Source organism: Rhineura floridana, chromosome 7 (assembly GCF_030035675.1).
Source record: "Rhineura floridana isolate rRhiFlo1 chromosome 7, rRhiFlo1.hap2, whole genome shotgun sequence".
Lineage (NCBI taxonomy): Eukaryota > Metazoa > Chordata > Lepidosauria > Squamata > Rhineuridae > Rhineura > Rhineura floridana.
The window spans coordinates 92,913,955-92,932,215 of NC_084486.1; the positions used below are offsets into that span (position 1 = coordinate 92,913,955).

General features: G+C 40.6%; 1 protein-coding gene and 1 pseudogene across 2 annotated transcripts in view; both read left to right on the forward strand.

The window, feature by feature from the left end:
* Positions 1-18,261, forward strand: part of STAG1 (STAG1 cohesin complex component) — a 261,776-nt gene that overhangs the window by 178,694 nt on the left and 64,821 nt on the right. For both annotated transcript variants that reach the window (XM_061636505.1, XM_061636504.1), the window contains exons 11-15: positions 2,176-2,274; positions 7,805-7,884; positions 10,242-10,349; positions 15,189-15,303; positions 16,613-16,730. In XM_061636505.1, coding sequence (XP_061492489.1) covers positions 2,176-2,274; positions 7,805-7,884; positions 10,242-10,349; positions 15,189-15,303; positions 16,613-16,730 — 520 coding nt within the window. The remainder of the gene's footprint in view (positions 1-2,175; positions 2,275-7,804; positions 7,885-10,241; positions 10,350-15,188; positions 15,304-16,612; positions 16,731-18,261) is intronic.
* LOC133389805 (5S ribosomal RNA) lies at positions 12,259-12,378 on the forward strand (annotated as a pseudogene).

Below are 18,261 nucleotides of genomic sequence, written 5' to 3' on the forward strand. Positions count from 1 at the left end.
TGTCTTTCAGTGCCATTTTCATTATAACATGGAAGCCCTATAATGCGGGTGCATTCTTTGTCCCACCAACCCCATGTTATATTGAACTTCTACTGTACATAAAAGGAATATTAGGAAATATATATTAATGTAGAATCTTTGTAATTGTCAGAAAGAAACATGTAGTGATAATGAAGGATTTTCTGTTTCAGGTTAGGCTTGTCCTAATTTTCCCCTCATGGTTCTGCTAACTTACAATTTCTGCTAACTTATAAGATTAAGTTTTCACAACTGTTAAGTAATGAAAGTTGTAAATATTCAACTTGTTAAAGAAAAATCAGTAGTGCTAGACTGCAGATATAATGTATTATCCTGGTCTTCTTTGTAGTCAACAATGCATTAGCACAGTTCTTTAGATCTGGTACGATAGCAACAATCCTAAAAAACTGAGTGTGTACCTGAACGTTCATATGAGTCTCATACTCAAACATGTATATTCTCTCTGCAGTAATTTACTGGTCAGCAGAATTATCCTATTGGCTAATATTATTATTATTATTATTATTATTATTATTAAATAAATGAAAAAAAATAAAATGGACTGTCTTCAAGACGATCCCAACTTATGGCAACCCTATGAATAGGACTTTCATGGAAAGCGGTATTCAGAAGGGGTTTACCATTGCCTTCCTCTGAGGCTGAGAAGCAGTGACTGGCCCAAGGTCACTCAGTGAGCTTCATGGCTGTGTGGGGATTCAAACCCTGGTCTCCTAGGTCGTAGTCCAGCACCTTAATCACTACACCACACTGGCTCTCACATTAAATAAATAGGTCTTCACAATATGAATTTTAACCAGGGATTATCTACTGATGTTTTTAATTTATGGTTATTTTTATTGATTTTATTTGTATGTGGTATACTGCCTTCACATATTTAATGAAAGTGTGGATTATAACTATTATAATAAATAAATAATGTTCTGGCAACCTGGAGATGTTGCTCCACATTCGGAATTAGATTATGGTTGAATTCTTCGTTTTGACAGAGCAAAGTCCTAAACCCCTGATTGGCAACTAGCTTGGCTAGTGGGCTAGTCTAGTCTTAAATGTCAGATTGATGAGTCATAACTCCTCTCTTAGCTGGTTATGGCAGCGGGGTTAAAACTGTTTCCATTGATAGTCTGATATTTAAGATGTGGCATTGATGGTGTGAACCTTGGAAGAGTTCCTTGTTTTATTCCTTTTAATCTGGAAGCAATAAAGGATGTTTGAGTGGTTATCAAGCAGCTATTTGCACAATTCAATTCCCTTTCCATTTATCCAAAGATACCTGTTTCTTGACCCTTATGGCATGAAGCTATCCAGAAAGTTATTCTGCTGGTGTCACTGCTGCTGCCCTCTTAAGTTAAAATGATGGCCATGTCAGTCATTTGCTTGTAACTAACTGCCAGACTTCTGCAATTCAGATTCTGCCCAAAAGCTCCAGTTGCCACACTCTGTCTTCAGATGTAGGCAGTTTCTTCTGAAGGTTTACAAGTTAATGGGAATAGAAACCAAGTTTTCTCTGAATTCCAGCCATAATCAAAAACCTGAATAGCTAAGAAGTTTTATTGTAAGAGCCTGAATTAACATGTAATAAAGGTTTTGCGTGATGTACACACTTGTTTCAGTTAGAGAACATGGCATTTCCGTTTTTAAAAAGAGAAGTAATCATCCCAGTAATGATGCCAATAGTGCTGCTGAAGGAAGCAGTAGTTCAGGATGGCAAGACTTAGGAGTGGAATGTGACACTGAAGCTATAGAAATAACATTCCTGCGTTGTTCCATATAAGAGAATTTACACTTCCAGTCCTTGTCACACTATATTGTTGGATTTCTTTTTATATTTATTGTTTGAGGGATTAATACACTGCACTTTAATGACATTCTCACTGCAGTGGGAATTTTTATATTTTGTTAATCCATTTTTTTTGTAAGAAAATATATTTGTATATAAAGAAATCTGTAATTTTAATGACCTGATGTGATTTTAATGTTTAACTCATCCCAAGTACTTGATGGAAAAGTAATTAACATGGAAAATAAATTTAACATTTTGTATATCAAGAATGTTTAATAATTTGTTCTATAAATATTGATTCATGATTTCCTGTGCATTTTATTACTGTTAGTAAATTCTAGCATGTTTTTATTTAGCAAGGTGAAGTGAGGTTGAAGTGTCTGAAAGCTTTGCAGAGTTTGTACACCAATAGAGAATTGTTCCCCAAATTGGAGCTATTTACGAATAGATTTAAGGTAAGTGTGAGAATATTAAGACTGTATAAACTTTGTTTTAAAGTAATGTACATTAAAATTATTACAAAATGTGTCCTGATATTCACATTTTTATAGATTGTTCTGGTTGATGAGATGAGCATTTTTGAAGTTGTCATAAGACAACTGGCCTTGAGTTTAAAGATCTCATATGGTGTGTATGTAGCACAGCATAATACAATGTAAACTTGGTACCTGGTTACTTCAAGCATATTCTTTTTATGCAATAAATATCAAGGGCTATGAACAGGCTCAGCATCAGCAACCAGTTTATTGGGACACTCGCCAGGGCCCATATGCCCTAGCATGGCCCAGTAAGGTTTATGGCTTGCTTAACACCCACTTATCCCCCACAAACACTCGCAAGCAGGCTTACCCACCAGTACTGTATAAGCCTGCTCAGTCATGAGTGCACAAGGTGGAGGCTGCTCCACCCCTTATCCTCATTCTTAGTCTTGACTGTGCAGCATGATGGGGCAGAATCATGACCTCTTCTCTGTCATTTTTGCTTTCCCTTCCTTCATGTTTTTTTTGGGGTGGTGGTGGGGGAGCTGCCACTCCAAGTTTAAGCACTGCATCTGACAAGATGCTTTACTAGAAGACAGACTTGGCTGGGGTTGGACTAGGAGGCACCTCATAGATCTATCTAGAGCCAGTCTTTCTCCTTCTTCCATGAAATGATGAAGGTTATGTTTTACAGGGTAGAACAAGGTTTTAAATTCAAACAAAGAAAATATGCCAGTTGGGCCTCAAATTAGATGGGAGCAGTTCATGGAAAAGCAGCTGCCATATGGCTAGGGTAACTTTAAAAGAGTCCCTGGGTTTAAATTAGCAATCTGAAATTTTCATCATCGTTTGTATCCTGCCCTTCTTCCAGGGAGCCCAAAACAGTGTTAGCTTCCCAGTGAGACAGTGTGATTGGGTAGATTGAGGCAGTGATTATTAACATTTCTTTGACCTATTTAATTTCTTTCCCCTCCCTTCACCATAAGATCTGGGGTATGTGTGTGTGTTTTACAATAATTTAAAATTCAATATTGAAAACAGTTTAAAACAAATTACAGTTATAGGAACAAGGTGGTTCTTGAAACCTTATCTCAGGTGTCAAAGGTCAGGGTGAAGAGGTACATCCTGAGCATACAACAGAAACTATATAACAAAGGTGCCAGATGCATCTCTGTGGGGAGAGCGTTTTGCAAGCTAGGAGCTGAACAAAGAATGACCTCTCCCAGGTTGCCATCCCCTGAAGTTCTGAGGGCAGTGAAACTACCAAGAGCAGGTCCAGCACCAGCGGGATGCCAGGTTGGGCACTGGTTGAGGGCCCCTGAGGCTGACCAAGAGCCCTTGGGGCTAGGAGAGTGGAAGTCCTGCTCCATGTTCCTGCCAGCATCAGGTCATGAGGCGTGTTTGCAAATTGCAAATGGACAGTGGTGCGGATCATGGAGTGACACCACCCCTGCACACAGCTGGTGCACCCTTAAATGTATCCAGTTGCACCACCTTTTGCATCCAAACTGATTGAATGGGTGGTAATGGCAAATGCAATTCAGTGTAAAGAAGTTTTAAATTATGCGTATTGAAGCAAAAATTCTTAATTTCATGTACACTGTCATTGGAAAGCTGGAAATTTTTCAGGTAACCAAAATTATCAAGGAGATGGAATGACTCCCCTATAAGGAAAGGTTGCAGCACTTGGGGCTTTTTAGTTAGGAGAAAGGACAAGTAAGCGGTGACATGATAAAAATGTATAAAATTATGCGTGGCATGGAGAAAGTGGATAGAGAAAAGCTTTTCTCCCCCTCTCACAACACTAGAACTCACGGACATCCAACGAAGCTGAATGTCGGGAGATCCAGGCCAGACAAAAAAAGTGCTTCTTCACACAGCAGCTAGTTAAACTATGGAATTTTCTCCCACAACAGGCAGTGATGGCTACCATCCACCAACTTGGATGGCTTTCAAAGAGGATTAGACAAATTCATGGAGAATAAGGCTATCAGTGCTACAAGCCATTATGGCTATGCTCTGCATCCATAGTCAGAGGCAGTATACTTCTGAATACCAGTTGCTGGAAACCACAGGAGGAGAGAGTGCTCTTGCAGTCAGGTCTTGCTTGTGGACTTCCCATAGACAACTGGTTGACCACTATGAGAACAGGATACTGGACTAGATGGGCCATTGGCCTATTTGTCACTAGGTGATAGTTGTTTTAACACTTCTGGGTCCAGGAAGGTCCTCTTAAGGTGGAGACGCACCACAGCCTCCTGCAAGTCAGAACTTATTTCCTTCTCCTCCAGTACAGCATTAATCACTCCCTGGACCCACCCAGACAACCCCCCTACAGCCAGTTCTACCAAGATGGGTAGCAGTCAAGGGGGCAGGTGGTCAGCTGCACTTTTTCAAACAGCTTGTCCACATCCTAGGCTGCCATAATTGGAACTCATCCACTACAGGTGGGGCAGATAGCATACTAGAAGCCTTCATTGGACTTGCTTAAACTGTAGTATCCAACTCTGATTCTGAGCAATTCGTTCCTAAAGTGCCTCACAAAATTGTTACAGCAGGCTGCTGAGGATATCAGAGCACCACTGTCAGCCAGATGGTAAAAGCCCAATCACCCCTTGGAAAAGCTCTGTCAGACAGCAACTTGCAGTCACAATGGTGGTGCCGCCACAACCGCATAGTAGGTGTGGTAATGCAACCTCATCCATGTTTGGCCAGGTTCAGAGATTTACGCCTCCTGTGCTGTAGCCCTCAACATTCATGTTTCATTGCACACAGATCACTAGAGTATCAAGGTAACCTATGTGCTCCACAGCAACAGTGAGGAGCTCAGGAGTGATTGTGTCAATGACTGTACACAGATCACCTTTCCACAGTGCGATAAGAGCTTCAACCGGGACACCACCCATGTCAGCCAGAAAATCCCCCAGAGCATTCAGGAATCTTATCAGATTCCATAAGTCTCTAAGGGCAGGCCATCTCCACAGGTCCCCACCCATGCAGTGTGAAGTAACTGTGACAATAGACTCACAATGAGCCCCTCAATCAACAGAGTATTTTTAATGGTTTATTTCTATGCCACCTTTTGAGAAAAAAGGCTGTCAAGGTGACCCAGAAAGATACAAATACAAAATACAAGTAAGAAAAGAACACTACAATTTATAAAAATTTAAGACAACAAAATCTTAACATTAAAAGCAACAAGAGCTAAAAGCCAAATACATTCATCTTCCCAGTAAAGAGCAGTCCCCAGAGAGATATCAGTAAGAGCAGAGGTTGAGAGAGCAAGGCAGGTGGAAATGTTTACCCCTTAATGCTCCCAGCAAAGTGTCACCCCTACAGCAGTACCTCTCAGTTTGCAGCTGAGTCAGTCTTCTGACAAGGGAAATGGAATGTTTATGGATGATAGAGATCCCACCACACCCCTCTGACTTGGACTGATGCTGCACCAAGTGCTGGGTGGGCAGAACTGGGCTAGCATAGGGCCATCCGTCCTGTCTGCCCAGATCTCAGTTATGCACACCAAGTCGGCTCCCTCACCCATAATCAAATTGTGGATTATAGATGTTTTATTCTGTACAGACCTGTCATTTAACAGCAACACCACCAGACCAGTGGGCCAGCTGACTGGCATCCCCAGTTCTTGAAATACAGTGGCAAAGCAAAGGGGGCAAGGGCTTTGATGTAACCTCCTTCTCACCTCTGTATGCTTTTACCTACCTCGATAACTCCTATCTACCTACCTACCATCACAGGGATGACAATCCCACTTCCCTCCTCTCCCTGTTGTTGGCCCAGACACAATTCCCTTGGTCCACTTCTAATCAGTAATAGAACACAGACAAAAAAAGACAGATCCAACCATCTCAACCTGCCTGTCACCCAAGGAGAGGCTCTTGTACTTCCCATTAGTAGTAGTAGTAGTAGTGATAATAGTAGTGATAATAGTAGTGATAATGATGATAATAATAATATCCCGTCCTTTCTCCCAGAAGGAGCCCATGGCAGCAAACAAGGATCAAAACATCTTAAAAACAATTCCAATATAGATCCAGACTTTGAAAGATCTGTACTTAAAAGGCTTGTTGGAAGAAGCAGGTCTTCAGTAGGCACTGAAAAGATAACAGAGATGGTGCCTGTCTAATATTTAAAGGCCCTCACCCTGAGTGGGTCAGGTGGCTTTGTCCTGCACTCCACCTTCTTCACACAACTGGTTTCTCACCACAACAAAAACACATTGCAATAAACAGGGCACAAATATACAGACAAACATCCTGGGTGGTGGAACCAAATAGGGGTTGTGCCCTTGCCCTTGGACCAACCCTGAAGGGATGACCCAAAAGGAAATTCCCTTTGGTGCCTTCCCTTTTGGCCAGGCCCATCAGCGATGGCAACCACTCAACAGCAGTAGGCCTTTTCTAGCTTTCAGGAGCACTAATTGAAGCAACATGTTACAGGCTTTCCTATGGGGCTGCTACTGCCGAATTGCAAACCAGATTTTGTTGCAGATGGAAGGAGAACTCCTCTGCCAGTGGAGACTGCTAGGAGAAAAAGGGAGCAGAAGTCTGAATCCCCCCACCCCTCTTCTATACAGCACCAGATAGCAACCTGGTCAGACTCACAACATGGCCACACATTGAACATCTCAGCTCAGCAGAGACTTGAATCAGGAGTTGTTTTTGCATTGGCTGAAATTCAGTGACATAACTACTCATTTAGTGATCCACTTTGAATGTTGCATTCCAGTTCTTCAAACCATAATTTGGAGGATCAGAAATATACTGTAGGTTTCACTCCCCTCTCCCCTTTTTTTCTGCAGATTCCCTCCTCTCCCTCAGTACCATATTTTGTCTGATTCAGATTTCTTCACAAACTAGTTAGAACAAACTGGAAAGTGGAGGGGAAAACGTGTGACCACAGTGGCCACATTTGTATATAATACTAAACTCTTATTTAGTGTTATGAAAATGAGCCTATTTGAGCCTCAGGAGTATGCACTCCCCCCACATCCTCCAGTACAGCCATGAGGGGGAGATTGGAAGCATCTGTTTCCTTGTTCAAGCTTTGAGGACTATGATTAGTTTAAAAGATGAGTTAGTGAGAGAAGCTAATATCAAACCAGTACAATGTGTGAAATGGAGCTGGTGGAAGCTGACTTCCCTGACTTCCTTTCCCCACAGCAGCCCTCCAAGTCTACCCCCTGCAACGCTCTACCAATGGTTAGGGAATCTTGCTGATTCCCCCACAGTCAGGTGAAGGTAGCTTCTGTGAGCAGAATCTACTTGTGTAATGGGCCTGTCAGCCCAGAGCCGCCCCTAGGCAACGGGAAGCGGGGCAGTTGCCCTGGGCCCCGCGCTTTGGGGGGCCCTGTGCTTGGCGATGAGAAGCTGGGCTGCGGCAGGGTTTTTTTTCTTCAGCCATCAAGTGTAACAAATGTTTGCTTGTAAGACTTGAGTATTTTAATGATAATTTATTTCTTCTGGAATTATGAGTTCTGTTTCTTCTCCAGGATCGCATTGTATCAATGACGCTTGATAAGGAATATGATGTTGCCGTAGAAGCCATTCGATTAGTCACATTAATACTTCAGTGAGTATATTTTAAGGTAGTACAATTTCCATTTGCCAGCAATATTTTGTACTCTATCATTATCCTTTGTGTGATGAATGGTAGCTCATTGCCTAATTCACACACTGATGCTCTACTATAGCTATTTTGTATTGCACTCATCCTCAAATTTTATTTATGTATATCATAACATGCTATTTGAATATCTCTGCCCAATATATTCAAGGCAATATTACAACATAATGAATGTTATGTGTTTCAAGCTTATACGCTGCTTGCTGTCCACCTCCTCCTGAGTTCCGTAGTTTGTTCCATGATTTGTTTTAACTTTTGTTTAGTGTTATGTCTACGTTAGTACTAATCAGAAATGTATTTGTAACCAGAAGTTAAAACTTGTTTCAGACTAATTATGAAGGCAGTCCTGGTTAACATTTAATATCACTAGTGTGAGTGTTAATGCATTATGGAACGCTTTTTCCAGAAAGGCTCATCTGACACCCTTGTTTAATATAAGGTGAATTCCTCTCCCCCCCCCAAGCATTTTAAGTGGTGGCTTTATTTCTGATAGTGTTTTCCTGTCTTCCATTGTTACTTTTTAGTCTCTTTTATCTGTATTTCATTATAGTATCAATGTTTTTATTTTGTGTTAGGTGCTCTAGAGAACATTTTTGAATGGCAGAATACAAATAAATACATTACTGATATGCTGCTACATTATGGTTAAAGTTAATTATACAAAGGGAGGAATTTGTGCATTCCGAGCCATCCCCTCTTCTTCAGGATTTCCTATCTGTGGATAGGAGAGCTGAGATTTTTGTGTGCACTGAGCCATAGTCAACGATTTCTAGCATGGGAAGAAACAAGAGTGGAAACTGATAGCACCAAAATTATGGCATAGAATCATAGAATTGAATCATAGAATCATAGAGTTGGAAGGGGCCTCGTACGCCATCGAGCCCAACCCCCTGCTCACAGCAGGAAATCCACAGCTAGAGCATCTCCCGCAGAAGGCCTCCCACATGCTTGAGGCCTCATAGAAAAGTGTGATTTAAAAGTGGATTTATATTCAGGAAAGAGTTAATAAAGTGGCTATGGTTTCTATTCCAAAGTAGGTCTGGGAATCACTAGCACAATATGTATAGTGGGAGAATGAACTGCTAATATAAAGCTGAGAAAAAAGGCTTGGCATATATATAAAATTTCATATGTGAGAGCATGGAATGAGATTACTACATGAAGGTACATGTGGAAACCAAAGCAATAATTGGAAATGGAATAGCAGTACCTCATCCTGTTTGTGAAAAGAGATCATACAACTGAAAGTGGTATCAAATGGAGTTCCATCAGGTTCCACGCTGTGTTTGCAGTTTAGAAGATAAATATTTAGATAAAATGACATACTCAGGGGCCAAGGGGCCATCATAAGTATAGCTGCTATGATGATTTCTGTACATCAGGTACAATTTTCTCCTTTATTGAGGCTTGGCAATTATAAGAACCTAAGCTACATCTTAGGCTTTGTTCATACATAGATGCTAATTACTCGATAATTTTAAGGAATGTTTTACATTTATAAGAGTCACTACAGATAGAGGATTTATATCCTCTCAAACGAAATACTTCTAAATAGAAAACATTCATGCATTCAGACACAAGACACTGGTTTATGTATATAATTTGATTACTTTTGTGAATCAGATTTTAGTGCCTGTGTAATTAGTGACTATAGGACACTCCTGAATTCAACAGCTACTTCCAGTTCCATTCCACATCACTCTGAGTATAAAGAATGTTCTCTTCTGTGGAGCCACATCTGCTTATGAAAGCAAGCACCAGTTCATTCTGTAAAAGTACTTTGAGGCAATAGGTTGTGTCCAGAGATCCTGTGAGCAAAGTTCTATTGACTGAAATGGCACTCACAATGCCCATTAATGAAGGGAGAAGTAATTTTCACTGATTCCCCTTCCCACTGCAGCCCTGGAAAATCTGCTCCAAAGATTTGGGAGACCCTTCCAAATAAACTAGGAAGTGGTATAAGGGGGAGTGAGGAGGGAGACATTGGCAAAAATGGGCTCACCTCTCTTTCTGTTACTGGGATTGAAAGTGAACAGAAGGGCACCTTTGGATCCAGCTAATATACTTAGATTCACATGGACACCTCCACACTTAATGTATTCTACAAAACAGTAATTTTCACATGGAAAATAATTGATGTTAAAATCACACAGTGTATTTTAGCATCAGATGTCAATCATATTAAAAGCCTAGGTTGAAGTCAGTGAATTTTGAATGAGACCTGGTTAGGATTGTAATTGAAGGTAGACAATAAAACTGTAGCTGAGTGCTTTGATTCAGATGGTTCTTTCTGGCTTTTTCAGTGGAAGTGAAGAAGCTTTGTCCAATGAAGACTGTGAGAATGTTTATCATTTGGTGTATTCTGCACATCGACCTGTTGCAGTAGCAGCAGGGGAGTTTCTTCACAAAAAGTAAGTCATTTGGAAAAAATAACAAAATACTGAGGAAAATCTAAAGGACAACCATTAAACTCATGGTGCTCAAATAACTAAAGATTTTATTGTTTTGATGCTACTTGTTTTTAGACTTATTTTTAATTTCTGGTTTGTTAGTCATATTTAACAGAAAAGTGGCCTAATGTTTAAAATAAATAATATTGATCAACTCTGTTAGTCTGATACACTGAGATGCATTATGACAGTGGTTAGTTTGGAGATGTGACAGATGTGATCAAAGGGTTACTTCAAATTTACACAGCGTATTTTGATCAAGACCCTGATACATGTCTGCTGAATATTTAGATTTGCACATCCTTCAGATATTATGGTTTTCGCTGTAGGAGCACAAGGTATGTTTAGTTCCACCTATGGTCTGAAGGCACATGAGGCCAGCACCCTGCTGAAGCTGAACAGGGTCAGGTCTGGTTAGTGCCTGGATGGGAGACCATCTGGGAACCATATGTAAGCCGCCTTGGGTTTCTATCATGAAAAGAAAGGCGGGGTATAAATGTAATAAATTAATTAATTAAATAAATATGTTTAAATCCGTCTGCCATGTAAAGCAGGAAGCAGCTTCAGTGACATCAGTTCATCTAGACATCTAAGGATGTGTGTTGTGTAGCCATTTATTGTAACAAACTTTCTTACCCTTGCCCTGTGTTCCTTCAGATGTACAGTGTTTAGCATAAGGGAGCAAAGGTGCTATAAATTGCTAGCCCAGCCTTCATGCTTTATTGTAAAATGGATATCTACTATATTGTATTTTTGTGAATGTCACGCTACCTGTGAATGCTTCTGCACACTTGTCCAGAAGCATTCACGGGTAGCGTGACATTTACAGGTGGGGCAAACTGCTGTGGTGAGAGGGGTGGGTGAGCGAGGTGCGGCAGCAGTGGCCACCGATGAGGGGGGCAGGGGGAGCAGTGGCCACCTGTGGGGGAAGGAGGGTCTTTTGGCTATGGTAGGTGGGGTGGTGAGTGAAGAGAGCAGGGGCAGAGCCTAGTATGTATATATGTATACAGGATGTCAGTGACAATGGAGAATTGCTTTAAAGCATTTTCCATACAAAATGGACTATAGAAAATAAAATATTATTCATATAATACACACTTATTTAACAAAACATGCCCTATCCTTTTGATAGTAATTTATTAAAACTGATTATAGAATAGCCATTAGATAAACAAATGGCTTTTTGACCTAGTATTTTGTTGATTTTTGCACACAAGTATCCTTATAAAAATATACACAGAAGCCAACTATTACAGAAAATGTTACTTATTTGTACATCACCTATATCACCTGTATTATATAATCTATTATCATTTGTCTAGATTATTCTTTTATTTGTTTAGTTTTTGAATATGAAGCAAGAGTGTGAGCTAGAGATGAGAGAACACTAATTTGTATTATGGGATATCCTGTTATTCGGAAATAGTAGATGACATGCCTCCTCACTTTAATACTCATGGTCTGTGTAAGCATCACATTTTGGTCATGGCACAGATAATTCCAGATCATGTCTTTTTTGTATAGGTCAAAAGTGAAAAAAATCCATAATGTATAGTTATTTGAAATTTCTATTAATTCAGTCATGAAATTTTGCTTATCTAATGGTTGTAAGTTGTATGAATAAAATTGTAAGTTGGGGAATTAGGCTAAAGTCATTGTCTTAACTGTACTTTCCCTGTATAACAAAATCATTAAAATAAGGAAAACAAAGATACGGAGTTGATGGAGGAGAAGTTCAAAGTCGTTTTGCTACTTCCCTATTACTGCTGTAGAAGTAAACTCTTTGTATGAACTGCTATTACAAACAGTTCTGTAGCAGCACTTCATAAAGTTTTTATTTTCACAGATTGTGAATAGTGGTGTGCTAGTGGTTGATAGGCCATGCTACCCTGAACACACCCAATCTCATCCGATCTCAGAAGCTAAACAGGGTCAGTCCTGGTTAATACTTGGATGGGAGACCTCCTGGGAATACCCGGTGCTGTAGGCTTAGAGGAAAGGAAATATTTGTATACTGCTATTTCATTAAAATCATCAACATGGTTTACAACACATTGAAAACCACCACCACCACCATAGAATAAAAAACATTAAAAATACAATAAAAACAAAGGTCAACTAATGCGAAGAAAGCATCTTCATAATTGCCTGCGTAAGTCTGGTGGAACAGAAAGGTTTTCAGCAAGCACTTGAAAGTTAAAACAGAAGGCTCCTGCTGAATCTCTCTTGGCAGAGCACTCCAGAGAACTGGGCCGATCACACTGAAGGCTCGATTTTGTGTCAGTGTTAAATGAGCCTCACCAACTTGGGGGATAATCAAAGCTGCTCCTGCAGTTGATCTCACTAATCAAGCTGGAATATAAGGGTTCAGGCGGTCCCTAAGATACCCTGGACCTAAGTTGTTCAGGGCTTTGTAAATTAATACAAGGACCTTGAACCTGGCTTAGTAGCAGATGGGCAGCCAGTGCAGATGTATTAAAAGTGGTGTCACATGTCATTGGTTATGTGCTCCCATCAGCAATCTGGCTGCCACGTTTTGCACTAGCTGGAGCTTCTGAACCAGAGTCAAGGGCAGCCCTACATAGAGCACATTCCGGTACTCCAGCCTCAAGGTTACCAAAGCATGGGCTACAGAGGTCAGGCTATCCCTGTCCAGGAACGGCCATAGTTGACAAACCAGACAAAGCTGGTAAAAGGCACTCCTAGCCACAGAGAATACTTGAGCCTCTAGTGACAAAGCTGAATCCAGATCCAGGTTATGGATCTGGTCCTTCAGAGGGATTGCAACTCCACCAAGAACAGGTAACCTGCCTGTTTCCCGGACATGGGAACTGCCTACCCAAAGAGCCTCCATTTTCCCAGGATTCAAGCACAGTTTATTGGCCCTCATCCAGTCCACTACAGCATTCATACACCAATCCATAGGGTTCACAACCTCTCCTGATTCAGATGTTATGGAGAAATAGAGCTGAGTGTCATCAGCATATTGCTGACACCTTGCTCCAAAACTCCTAATGACCACTTCCAACGGCTTCATATAGATGTTGAATAGCACTGGGGAGAGAATTTATCATGCAGAACCCCGTAGCACAAGTGCCAGGGGGCCAAGGAACACACACTCAGTGTTAGTCTCTGGATGCGACCCTGAAGGTAATACAGTGCCTCCAATACCCATTTCGCTGAGTCAGTCCAGGAGGATACTATGGTCAGTGGTATCAAATGCTGCTGAAAGATTGAGCAGAAGTAACAGGGTAGCACTTCCCCTGTCTCTCACACAATAAAGGTCATCCATCAGGGCGACCAAGACTGATTCTGTTCCAAAACCTGGTCTGAATCTAGATTGTGATGGATCTAGATAATCAGTCTCATTGAGGCAATTACTGTATATCCACCTTCTCCACCACCTTTGCCAAGGAAGAGGTATTGGCTACTGGTCTATAGTTGTTACCCTCCATTGGGTGCAGACTAATAGCAGTTCTTTTAGTAGCCCTATCCTAATCAAATAAATGGGTTGCACATTCTAGTTATGATATTGGGATCATTATCCCTTCCACCACTAGGAGCCCAGGGCAGCAAAGGGAATACTGATGCTCTGTTCTTTTCAGCCACGCATCAGATGGTCCTACATTTATCATGTTGTTAGCTTACTAAGGACCATTCAGTTGCCTGGCAGGCACCAGGGCTTTCAGCACCAGCCATAACCCACTATTGAATCTCCCTTGTGTTCTGCCTCTTGATGGATGATGTGTCACACTGGCCACAGCCATGCAAACTTGTCACAATACATCCATTGGTTTACGTGCTCTCATTTCACAAGGAGCAGCTTTGTTCTAAGTAGAAATGTTTGATTACATAGAATCTGAGTTCTGACTACTCTGAGCAGCATATATGAAACTGAACTCACTGAACTGTTAGTTATATCTGGTCACTAAAGCTTTAGCAGCCAGAGTTTCTAGATGGAAACATATACAAGTTTTTACTGCTTTATTTTATAACACACTTGCAGGTTCCTTTATCTGTATAGAGATACCACAGAATCCAAATGCTTTTACATAAATAAGATAATAATTCATTCTGTTTCCCCCCCACCGCAAATATGAACACAAGTTACCTTGCTTCTGCTACAGCAGATAGGACAGTGCACCTCTATCCTACAGACATTGAAAGTAATTATTTGTCCTTAGTGCTTTGCCCATGAAGACCCACACAATAGTGAATCCCTAGACCCCTGGCATGTCCCCCTTCCTTTTACTCCGAACTCTCTAAAGCAACATTAGAAACCTTCAATGACTCCTGAAAACTGCATAATCTGGAATATATCTTGCATTCTCCATTTGAAACACAAGGACTCTTAATAGTCTTCTTTCCTGTCTTGGTCTACCAACAGCCTTTAACTCCTTCAGGATTTCTTTTTTTGAAGTATGTCATTAAAATGCTGTCAGCCCCTTCTTAACTGCTGTTCACCATCTGTCAGTGGTCTGAATCGTGTCTTGATACAACTGACCTCTCTTAAAATCTTCACCAGTTAGCAGCCCCAGTCCAATAAGATTCTCTGCCATAGTGTTTTACAAAGACAATAATTCTACAGACCCATGAAAGCTCTGATTTGGGTGTTGCTTGCATAATATACTTTTCTTTTACTGGACCAAGTCACAGTGGAAAAACCTTTGCTTGCTGGTAAATCCTTTCCTTTGATTTTTATCACATCTAATGGAAGAATAAATTTATCCCCAGATTGTTATGTATAAAGCTGAGCCAGAAGATTTGTTAATATGAAAGGGTACTATCTTCTGTTTCTAGACTGTTTAGTCGGCATGACCCTCAAGCAGAAGAAGCACTAGCCAAGAGGAGAGGACGGAACAGTCCAAATGGGAATCTTATTAGGATGTTGGTCCTTTTCTTTCTTGAAAGTGAGGTAAAATTATGCTTCAAGTTCCTTAAATTTAGCAAACTCTTTCTTTCTTTTAAAAATTATGTCTTATTCACTTACTAATTCCAAAACATATTCCAGTTCTCTTTCTTATTTAATTCTGGCTCTTAAGATACATTGGCAGTGTTCACATGTCATGTTAAGCCATAGGTAATCTTTAAATATGGTTTAATGTGAACAGGTAACATGCTGGTGCATGCTGCTCAAGTCCAGGCAAAGATGGAACGGAAGACACAGGGGCTCCCTTTCACATTCTAAAAGCGAATAGCCAGGTTTATCACAGCATTGATTGGAACTCACAGGTTCTTCACTAACACATCTTTTTTTCTCCTTCAACTTTTTTTAATAATCTAGCCTGCATAATTCTGTGAAACTAAAAGCTTGCTCATTGCATTATAAGGGTTTTTTTAAAATAAAGGTGATATTTTATTATTTTGTTCTAATATGCCAGCATAGGTACCTGTTTTTGGTCTGCTAGGTAAAAATTATTGTAAAACTGAATATACTATTTGAATAACTTCGTAGTCCCTTTTATTGTACACCAAGATGGCAAATTCACTTTTTGTCTTCATAATTACACTAACTAATTTCTTGTTTAATTTGTCATAGAATCAAATGTTTTCTTTGGTGAGGGATAATTTCCCTTTCCTTGTGGTAGTGTCGTGTGTTCATAACTGCTTACACTGCTTAATTCACAACAATTATGCAAATGTATTACATAACAGAGCAACTTTCATACTACCATATCATTACTATGAATTTAACTGAAGCAAGAAGATTTACATTAACTCAAAACAGCAACCGCCTTTTGAAGTTATGCATGCTTAGCCCTCCAAAAGACCCATGTGGCTTTGCACAGGGCTTTTACAGGCACCAGAAGTTGGCTGCCTACGAACACATTTTTAGCCAACTGTGTCTTTACTTGCCCCTCACCTGACATTATATATGACATCATATATGACATCAGGTGTAGGACATGTGGGAGTGGCTTGACCAAAATGGTTTCATCGACCAAATAAGGAGACCTGGCAGGCCTAATTAGGCCTGTGTGCTGGAGATTCCACACTGAGTTAACAGAAAGAGCTATTCAGCACTGCTGCTTGCCTTGGCTTTTTGCAAGGCTGAAGCCATTGTGATTCAGGTATCTGCTTGTGTTGCATCAACTACGAGATAGGATTAGGATGTCCATATTCTTAATTATTGTATTTGTATAGAATACTGACAGATATTGAATGGTATTGTGCCTATACATGTCTGTGAAACCTTCTGTTAAGTGAGTCTGTTTTATTTCTAGTTGCATGAACATGCAGCTTACTTGGTTGACAGTTTATGGGAGAGCTCCCAAGAATTGTTAAAAGACTGGGAATGCATGACAGAATTGCTGCTGGAAGAGCCTGTCCAAGGTGAAGAAGGTATGTGTCACATACATTTTATGAAATTAGTACAGCATAATCTGATCTATTTTTTGGGATTTTGGAAAATGAACACTTGAGAATAATAGTGAAAATAAAATTTTATTAGAGTATCACCTGGGATGGCTTACAGCATACAAAATTACAAGTTCATAAAAATAGTATGAAATAATGACCAAAAAAGACAGGGTCAGCAGTTTAAAAAACATAAGAACATTGTCTGGCAAAGAAAAAAATAATTCTTGAATAATAGTGCTTCAAATGAGAACACATTTTATGAATGATTTTGTTTTTTATAAATGAGCAAATGGAGTAGTCCTATCACTGTGAGTAGTGGATTAAGTAAAACTACTTAATCACAAACTATCATACATTCTTTTAGCCTCCCCCCGCTAAAAAAAATCCAATATGGTTTACTGTCTGAAAATGCAACTTGTTGCAAAGCACACTGATAAGCCTATGGCCTAGGTCAGGCACAGGGAACATGTGGCTCTACAAATATTGCTGGATGTCTACTCCCATCAGCCCCAGGCAGCATGCTCATTGATCAGGCATGATGGAAGTTGTAGCCCAACAACCTCTGGAGTGCTCCAGGTTCATCATTCCTGACCTAGTGAACCTATTTCACTAATATTTCCCACTGTTTTGTTATTGGAGCAGTCATCTGTTGCATTTAGTTTGATCTAGAGCTACACTGGGCAGCTCCTTTCATCCCTCAAGCCACTTTTATTTATGGTGTGTATATTCAGTGATATTTTAAGGCTTTTCCTGCTTTATACTACTTGTATAGGAAGATAATGTTAATGAGGAAAAATTACAGTTATGCCTCGCTTCATAACAGAAATACAAATATTTAAGAGAGCTCTGCTGCACACCTGGAATTTGGTATAGTATGTATATGTGTGTGTGCAGGGCCAGCGCCAGTGGGCAGCCAGGTTGGGCCATGGCCAAGGGCCCCTGAGGCCCAGAGGGACCCCTCCCTATGGTGGGAGAGTGAAGTTCCTGCTCAGCAATCCTCAGTGACCCAATGCTGCCGTGGATTGCAATGCAGGAACTCACATGGATCCCCACCCCTGATACAGGCAGTGTGGGGCTTAAATAAGCCTGCCCACCCCATCTATCTGTCGCATCCACATGAATGCCCCATGCACTATGTGCACAGGTCTGCCATCACCCAAGATGATGGACAAATTACAGTGCAGATGGGATGGACTCTGAGGTACCCTATGGCATGGGTTATTAAAAAATGACAATGGATAAACTATGGACACATGGGACTCTGCCCTTCAAATACTTTAAATATTCTCAGACTGAGGGCAAGGAGCCAAGCTCCTATGGTGGACTAAAGTCTGAAGGGATATGTAGTGCTCCACTTTGGCCTCAGATCTATCACTGGTCAGATGAGATGACCCAAAGGACACCTGGTACACATGTTAAGAGCTCTCAGGATGCAGCATTAGCATCCTTAGAGTTCCATCGCTTGCTGGACTCTACAGAGCCCCTGAGTGAGGGGACTCTAAAGTGGCCAGTC